At 34.0% G+C, this 9,132-nt stretch overlaps 1 protein-coding gene across 1 annotated transcript; it reads left to right on the plus strand.

Moving 5' to 3' along the window:
* The first annotated feature begins 313 nt into the window (after positions 1 to 313).
* LOC106867654 (prefoldin subunit 6) lies at positions 314 to 7,007 on the plus strand. The gene is made up of 4 exons (XM_014912586.2): positions 314 to 446; positions 3,450 to 3,520; positions 5,011 to 5,135; positions 6,342 to 7,007. Exons 1-4 carry the CDS (start codon positions 383 to 385, stop codon positions 6,460 to 6,462), a joined length of 381 nt encoding a protein of 126 aa, XP_014768072.1. The 5' UTR covers positions 314 to 382; the 3' UTR covers positions 6,463 to 7,007.
* Positions 7,008 to 9,132: the final 2,125 nt, after the last annotated feature.

The raw sequence follows: 9,132 nt of genomic DNA on the forward strand, positions 1-9,132 counted from the left end.
AGTGACACAAAACTGATGGGGGCGGGGTGTAAAAAATTGACATGTCTATTAAAATATTCTTTCAGAATCTTAATTTGTGTTGTATGAAACTAAAAATACCAAAATAAATAAAGGAAAAGCCCTACATCTTGAGTAGTTTTCTCCCTTTAAAACAATTTCCCAGCTATTCCAAAATCCCACCTCAGTAGGATTTGAATTCAGAATGCACCCGTCCAGGTGCGGAATATATACGTCACTGAAACCAGACCTCATAAGCATGGCTCGAAACATTTTATCATTGCGAGTAACTAAAAATTAACGAATCAACAATCGCCTAACTGAAAAGCTTCCTCCAATCAAAAGTGTTCTTTTACTGGCCTCTTGGTTAGTATTGAAAGGCATCATGGCGGAGGGTTTACAGAAGCGGTTACAGAATGAAGTCGAAAAGTATCAAAGTGTTCAAAAAGGTAATTTATAACAAAAGAATTTAAATTGTGACGATTTATCTGTGGCTACAGTTTGTTAAAAACTGTCATATTTGCTGTTGTAAGTATATGTACTGTCTTCCTCATGTGTATTCCAAAGGAGAAGGCAGTAAATATTTTATGTATGAACGATGTGTGGATTGTGTAAATGCATAAGGAAATGTTTTAATTATATGTGTAAATATATAAATAGATGTGAATAGTGTAAATTTGCACACACAGTAAATGTATAGACAATATAAGCGTAGGTGGTGCTATTTCCGGATACTAGAGATGATTTTCATATTTCTTTATCGTGCTCCTTCCCTTTTAATGTGGTTACTGAAGATGTATTGAGTAAGGCTTCTTCCTGATGAGATCACTGTTAATTACAAACGATATGTGTAATTAAACGTCACCTATACTGTTCAACAGAATTTTGAACAGGTATACATAGGCGACTAAGAATAATTTCTTTTCTTTTTTAATGTTAGTATAGTAAAATTGCACCTTATGTATACATTTATATCTCAGTATACATGATCTACTATCATTGGTATGTTCTAGGTAAAACACACAGGTGATTAAAAAAAAGCTTTCTGCACAACACTCCGGTTTATATTTCGTTTTTGGATTTGGTTTGCAAGATTTTTTATGTGAGGTTTTATGGGACACTCAAGACTATTGATAAGGTTGCAAGACGCAACGAAAATTTTAGGAAAATAAGTGGAAATTTTACCGGTGAGTGTGTTAAATTTTAAGGCACAATTAGAAAATGACTCTCCCCAGACACAGCAGAATATACTTCGGTTTATGTAGTTGTTGAAATATAACTCTGAGGAACCTGTTCATTAAATGTTTGAAATCGTTTTCTTGCTCCTTGTACTTCTATGGGTCTTGTCAACCTAAACGTTGATCTTTCGAAGCTATTTTAGCATTAACAAAATTCTGAAAATGTACGGCATCGATAAGATTACCCAATCATCTATTCTTCAATATTAGATGAAAGTGGGAGACCTAACCATTTTGTGAATAGCATTAAAAAAATTAATCCGTGAAAAACATCTTGTCACACCACATTATTTTGTACTTTTACAATTCTAATTATAAAAATGAAAACGTTGCTTTTACTATATCTCCAGTATTAAAAATAACTTATTTTACGTCTGTTTTTCTATGCTGGAATGAGTTCAGATAGCCTGCCCCCAGCACACCGTCTTTCGTGAGGTGCAACATCTTGAGATCGCCTTCCACTATTCCTTTACAAATTTCTTTGACATTTCAACTGTCATCTTTCCTATGTATCACAAGTACCTTCCAACTCAATCTTCTATTTTACACACTGCAACTCATTGCTACGACGTTCATTTTTCTACTTAGCTCACCTGTGTATTGTCTTTCATACACACTGACAGGTGCTTATTATCTTGATAGTATTCAATACATTCAAAATTATATTTTCAATAGTCAATAATAAAACCGACCTCACTCTATAAGAAGTGTTCTTTACATTTTTACTATTACATTATAACAATTTCTAAGGATTACTATTTAGTGGTAGACAACTCCTGGTAAACTATCTAATTTCAAAAGAATTGGGTTTCTGTAAGATTTATCAGTTCCATAGGACTTGAGCTTAGTACTGATGGTTAATGAACCTGTATTGATTATAGGCTTCTTGCTGGCTACAGGTAGATAAAATAGAAGAATTAGAGTTAAATTTTCAGGCCATGACCATTGTACAGTACTGGTGAAGAGACGCAACCACTGACTCTTTGGCTGGTGGTTTATCGCCCATTTGGTTCATCCCTCTCATACTTCAATATCAATCTATCTGCAAAGCACAGCTGTGGCTTATGATTGAGAAGTTTGCTTCAAAACCATGTGATCTCAGGTTCAGTCCCACTGCATGGCATATCAGGCGAGTGTTTTCTACTATAGTCCTAGTGTCCTAAACCATGTGAGTGGATTTGGTAGACTAAAATTGAAGAACCCTGTCATAAATACATACACGTATATAATATATGTGTCTTTGTGTGTAAACTTGTCTTGACATCATGTAATGATTGTAAATGAACATCACTGTCATGCAAGCAATGTTCATTTCCAGTCTTCCACGAAATATTACCTTGCTCGGAAACCGGAATGGGCTGGTGATAGGAAGAGCATCCAGCTTCAGCAAACCTGCCGCCACAAAGTTCCATCTGACTCATACAAGCACAGAAAAGTGGATAATGAACAAGGATGGTAGTCAGTTCTTGATAATTTCAAAGTGATGCATTTGGAGGCCAATTTTACTGGCGTTAGGGATGAACAATTTTTCTGAATGTATGCATATAAGTTCTGTGTATCTGAAATACAACTGAATTTATGGGATTGGACATAATTTGGAGAAGCAAATTCTGTATAAACACATAAATGTGAAAATGTTTGTAATTAATGCTAGAGAGAACACATATGTCATTAGTCAATCTCCATCGTCTATTTAAATATTTTTAAAGTTACTACAATTGAGATAATTTACAGTATAAATATAGCTTCCCAACCAAAGATCATGAAACTTGTATCAGTAATTTTTTGGGGTTAATAATTTTCATCTACATGCCATAAACTACAGTGGTCTACAATTTTTTTCATACAATTATCAGTCTGTTATTTTATATTTATGTCATAAAGGCTTAATAATTTTAATTAGTGTTTCATTATAGTTCTGAGTTCTACCCAGTTACATTTAACTATTAGTTTGCAATGCACTTATAATTCATTTGGACTGATATTACACTACAAATCCAAACATATTTGTTGTATAGACACATGCAAGACATTATTTAGCCATCCACATACTTGATCAAGAATTCGTCACCTTTGGTATAGGAAACAGTGAATAGTACATTCACTGATGTTGCAAATAGCTGCCTAGCTGAATAAAAATGCTGTTTGACTTTATTCTTGTTAAAGTACATTTATATATGTTCCTATATCAGTTTCATGTGACATACTTTTCAGATATCCAGAAGTATATCATGGGAAAGCAGAAACTTGATGCTCAGCTCAATGAGAACACTTTAGTAAAAGAGGTAATAACTTTTTCTACTTTTAATTACTATTATGATTTTGCTAAAAAAATTTTATCATCTGAGTTTTCTACTTACTTTTATGTATGAAGTATTTTTTTTTTTTTTGTCAGATCTATCTCTTAATTTTTTTCTATGTAATAATTTTTGGTTTTTTAAAGTTTTAGCTTGGCGTGTTATTTTACAGAATTCACAATCTTTTTCTGATCTCATTTTATTACAGTCTAGACACTATTATATCGTCATAATTAAGAAGACACACAAGTACATTACATATGCTACCTTCAATAGTTGAAATTTCTTTACAGTTATAATAATAATTCTGTCTAATTTTAGCTCAAGGCCAGCAATTTTGAGAGGAGGTGGGGAAGTTAGTTGATTACATCATTGCTGGTGCTTGATTCGTACTTATTTTGTCAACTCTGAAAGGAAGAAAGGCAAAATTGAACTCAGAAACCTTGTAAGCCAGAAGAAATATAACAGAGTATTATTTCTTATGCTTTAGCATTTCTGAAATTTGTTTATAAGATTAACTAATCACTTTGATTAATGATGCTAGATAACTGAACTGCTCCATTCTAATCATAGTTCTTATACTGAAATTGAATGCATTCATGTCATACAAATTTTTATAGGTTGGAGCATTCAATTATTGATTCTTTTTTGATGTTAGTTTAACTACCCATTATTAAACTGGATAGAGGAATAACTGACATAGATTTCAAAAGCTGCATCACCAGCTATCTGACTGAGGGCAGTGAACCTGAATAAGTATTAACACATGTTATAATGGAGTCTTTAAATCCTCACATAGAACAATGGCATGATGAAATACACCCAGAAAACTTTGTCAACTATTTGGTGGCATGAAGGGCATCCAGTTGTAGAAACCATGTCAAATTGGAATGTATGAGTGAAATGCAGACTCTACAAACCACATTGCAAGCGACACATCTTGGAAAGTAGAAACTTGGTATAAAAATTGAGATAGGTAGAGGAAATTCTTCAGTTCACCTTGCTTGGGACAACCAGTCCAGTACCAGTGGTGTGATGAAATGCATCTCAGACATAAACAAAACTGAAGTTGGCAGGTTTTTTTCTATTTTGTGTAAGATGGTGCAGGCTGTGATGACCCATCTAATCCATGCCAGCAAGGATAGACAGGTGTAAAATGTTGATCTGAAATTTGTTAACCCTTTCAGTGCCAGCTTATATGAAAGTATGAGGAGTTTAGCCCTTTAGCATTCAGAATTACTCTGGCAAATGCAATGCTCATGTATTCACATTGATTTGAATTAATCATGCATTATCTTGTAGCTTTCAGATTTCAATGATGTGATTGCTTATTTTACAATGACATTGCTAGGTAGGTGTGAGAGGCCTGATTGAACATGAAACAGGTAGAAAATTTTAGGTTGGATATGGCCAGTTTAAATTTGATTGTTTGAGTTGATATAAATAGCATTTTTTTTTTGTTTTTTCCCCTCTTGTAGGAACTGGACATGCTTGAAAAGGAATCTTGTGTATACAAATTGATAGGTCCAGTTTTGGTAAAGCAAGATCTTGAGGAAGCTAAACAGAACGTCCAGAAACGTATTGATTATATCTCTAGTGAATTGTAAGTAAGCTTTCCTTTTTATGTTGAATATCCTTTAAAATTATTGGGGTGCAGTTTTTGTAAATGAATTTTTTAAAAATTAAATTAGTTTTATTAAACTATTTTGTAATATGTGAGGTGCAAGTATGGCTGTCTGGTTAAGCACTTCACTTCCAATATGGTTTTGGGTTCAGTCCCACTGCATGGCACATTGGGCAAGTATCTTCTACTATAATCCCAGAATGACCAAAGTGTCGTGAGTGGATTTGGTTGATGGAAACTGAAAGAAGCCCATTTGTGTGCTACTTGCAAATGAGTATTACTGTCATACAAGTGGTATACTTTGTTTTCAATCTTCCATGATAACATGTCCTACCATGGGAAAATACCTTGGCAAGAGAAAAGGCTTCTAACTACAAAATTTGCCTCAACAAATTCTCTCCAACTCATGCAACCTTGGAAAAGTGACAATGGTGATTGTGATGATGATGAATTTGTCAGCTCATGGCCAATAGGTCAGAAACTGCACTCGAACACTCTGCCATCACACCTGAAGTTAATTTTCTAAAAATCGTTGGAATATACAAAAAAAATTAAACCAATAGTTCTTGTTGGGTATGTTTTATTCATTTTTCAACAAAACAGATTATGTAGTGCTAATTAACGCTTTGTAAATAAAGAGAAAAAGTAAATTTGAAAAGTTACAAAATATAAAGACATATATGACAATGTATTATGTTATTAGTGTTTGGTATTATAAAAATATACACTTTCAACCAATCTATATAGCGTTTGCTGTGGTTTAATTGTTGGTTCATGTTTTATTTTTTAGACTGCACAATAATAAAGTTTAAGTTTGTCAACATTTAATATCCATTTTCCATGCTGGCATGGGTTGGACAGCTTGATGGGTACTGGCAAGGCCAGGGACCATACCAAGTTCCATAGTTTGTTTTGGCTTGGTTTCTATGGCTGGATGTCCTTCCTAACAGCAGCCACTTTACAATGTACTGGGTGCTTTTTACATTGCACCTTGGTTTTAGGATCTTAGTTCTGTTGTAGTGGGCAGGTTTTCTCCAGTAGAGCAATGCACCGCATATCTCAATCCTCTGTCATCTCCTTCATAGGGTTCAGTATTTTGAGGTCAGCCTTCAATACTTTGTCCCATGTCAATGTACTTTAAAATTGTTCTAGCTTATATATTTATTTGGATTTTTGTTTTTCAAGGAAACGCCATGAAAATACTATTAAAGACCTTGAAAAGAAACAGGAAACCCACCGTGAGAACCTCGGCAAATTACAACACCAATTCCAACAGGCTCAAGTGAAGGCTGCTGTCAGAGCTTAAACCTGTCACTATTTTTATTCTCCATTAAAAAAATTTTTTTTTTATTAATTTAAATAACATTCGAATAAAGAAGAATGTAAATGACACTGAACATTTATTTGCGTGATATGAAGTTTGAACAGCTATCTCTGCTAGGTGTGCAGTTCTTTAGTTTAAAGAGCTGGATATCTAGCTTTGCTATGTATACTCTTCTATGGTTTAGAGAATTGGACAACTAGCTCTGCCAATTTATTATTCAGGCTATATAAACCGAATGCTTTACTCAACTAAGTGTACAGTATGTTAGGTTGGACAATGAAATTTGACTCTGCTAAGTGCCCAACTTTATGTACTGATTCTAACCATAGAAATACTTCTGCATTTTCATCCCCCATCTTAATGATTTTATGTCTCCTATTAATATAGGAGGATGAATTGACTCACTATTCTTAGTGACAATTTTCATCTATTTTCACTGAGTTCTGCCTTTTATCTATCTTTCCAACATGGAACTCTGTGTCTATTTGTATTAAATGATAGCTCATTAAAATGCTTTTACTATTTTCTCTCATGTATTCTTTAATCTGTTTTCAAACATTTTCTTGCCAAATATAAATAACTAATCAACATTTCTACATATTGTAAAAGAAGCAACTTCCAGTGGATGGCTGCTATGGATTTTGTAATTTCTTTGTACTGTTAGCAGCCCATTATCCCTATTTGTCTTTATCTAGGTGTTAATTGAATATCATTTCTAAGTTGATTTTATTCAACCTGTTCCTTTTTGGTTCACTTCCCTTAGTTCTTCTGTCAGTTTATATTTTTGTAGATTTCTATGTTATCTCCTGTTAGCTAGTTTTCTAATCGCTCACTTTTTGTAATAGAAGCATTACAGTTCTTATGTATATAGGGGCTGGCAGCATTTCATGTATTCCAGAGACATAAAAGTGCATTGTCAACTTGTGATACCTTTGGAAATAGAACATTGACTGAACAGTTCAATCTGTATTAGATTTTAAAATTTCAGCCTGTTATTGCATAACATCCACTCCAATAAATCAAATAAATTGTGGATTTTTAAAAACCTTCATTCTTGACTAACAAAAAAAAAATAATGTAAACATACACCCATAGGTCCATGTAAAAAAGCACCCGTGTAATAACATGTGCCGGTTCATGTAAAAAGCACCCAGCACACCCTGTAAAGCGGTTGGCATTAAGGCCATCCAGCTGTAGAAGCCAAACCAAATCAGGCTGGAACCTGGTACAGCTTGACAGCTCTGGTCAAACTGCTCAACCCATGCCAGCATGGAAAACAGATGTTAAATGAGGTTTCAGATCATATATAATTAAACATATAAGAAAAGTGCTATCAAATATTGGCTCTAAAATATTAAATATTAGGTGATTTACTAAAGTTTTTACCTAAAATAGAGCTGAATTTTTGTAGGTTTTTTTTTTTTTTTTTTTTTTTTTTTTAAAGCCAGAAGTAGACATTTATTTTTATTTGCCTCATGTGTTAGTAAATCTGCAAAACAATCAAAATATATTTTTAATAACATTAATCCATCCAATTCAAAAACTTACATGATGGAAGCATAGCAAGTATTCCTATATAAATCAAAAAGGTTTTAGGTATTGCTGGATAATTAACCAATTATTTATATCTATTGTTCTAACTTTCCAATGATGAACTGGTAGACAGTATGATACCAGACTACATACCTTAGGGCATTTCATTTCTTTTTATTTTGACTTTAAATTTCACCAAGGTTGGTTTTACCTGTATGTGTGAGTCAGTAAAATACATGTCAGGTACGGGTTGAGGTTATTTTAATCAACTGGTTTTTTATAAGTTAGGAAGGGAGCAGCAGTGCCACTGACCTTTGGAATTCCTCCTGGGCTGCTTAGGTTAATGTAGTTGTTACCCTAGCTTGACCAGGAAAAATATGACTGTAGAAGGGCTAGGAGTCCAGTCCAAATGTTTGCAATAAAGTGAACTCTATCGAAGGCACACAGTGACGTGATGGTATTAGGCCTATTCTGTCTTATTCTCTATTTTTTCAAAAGTTCCCCATATTAATGTGGAATGAGCACTCAAGAGATTGACAACAGGAAAGAGAATTTCAGTAGGAACACATATCTCAGAATAAAGCCAAGGTTCAGCAGAGGGAGCCTTTAGGTAGGCCAAAAGCATATAAAAATAATAGGTTAGTAGAGAACATTTCATAACTAATTAGAAATAATTACATAGGGCAGAAAAAAAAATAGCAATCTTTGAGTAATAATATTTTCATTTGTTCTGAGCAATTATGGGAGACCACCAGACATATTTTGGTTAGCTGCTAGAATAAGAATAGCCTGGGCAAAGTTTAGAGAGCTCTTACCCCTGCTGGCGACAAAGGGACTCTCACTCAGAGTAAAAGGCAGACTGTATGACGCATGTGTACGAACAGCCATGCTACATGGCAGTGAAACATGGGCTGTAACTGCTGAGGACATACGTAAGCTCGCAAGGAATGAAGCCAGTATGCTCCGTTGGATGTGTAATGTCAATGTGAATACCTGTCAGAGTGTAAGTATCATCTTCATCGTTTAACGTCCGCTTTCCATGCTAGCATGGAAAGCGGACGTTAAACGATGATGATGATTTTGACTTCATTAGCAAAGTATAACCACTGACATGTATTA

The sequence above is a fragment of the Octopus bimaculoides genome, chromosome 1, assembly GCF_001194135.2.
Source record: "Octopus bimaculoides isolate UCB-OBI-ISO-001 chromosome 1, ASM119413v2, whole genome shotgun sequence".
NCBI lineage: Eukaryota > Metazoa > Mollusca > Cephalopoda > Octopoda > Octopodidae > Octopus > Octopus bimaculoides.

Bases quoted from the DNA above. Each gene is read 5' to 3' on its own strand.
- LOC106867654 (XM_014912586.2), top strand. From the start codon at position 383: ATGGCGGAGGGTTTACAGAAGCGGTTACAGAATGAAGTCGAAAAGTAT. The intron at 3,521-5,010 runs GTAATAACTTTT...CCCCTCTTGTAG, and splicing joins AGAACACTTTAGTAAAAGAG to GAACTGGACATGCTTGAAAA. The intron at 5,136-6,341 runs GTAAGTAAGCTT...TTGTTTTTCAAG, and splicing joins GATTATATCTCTAGTGAATT to GAAACGCCATGAAAATACTA.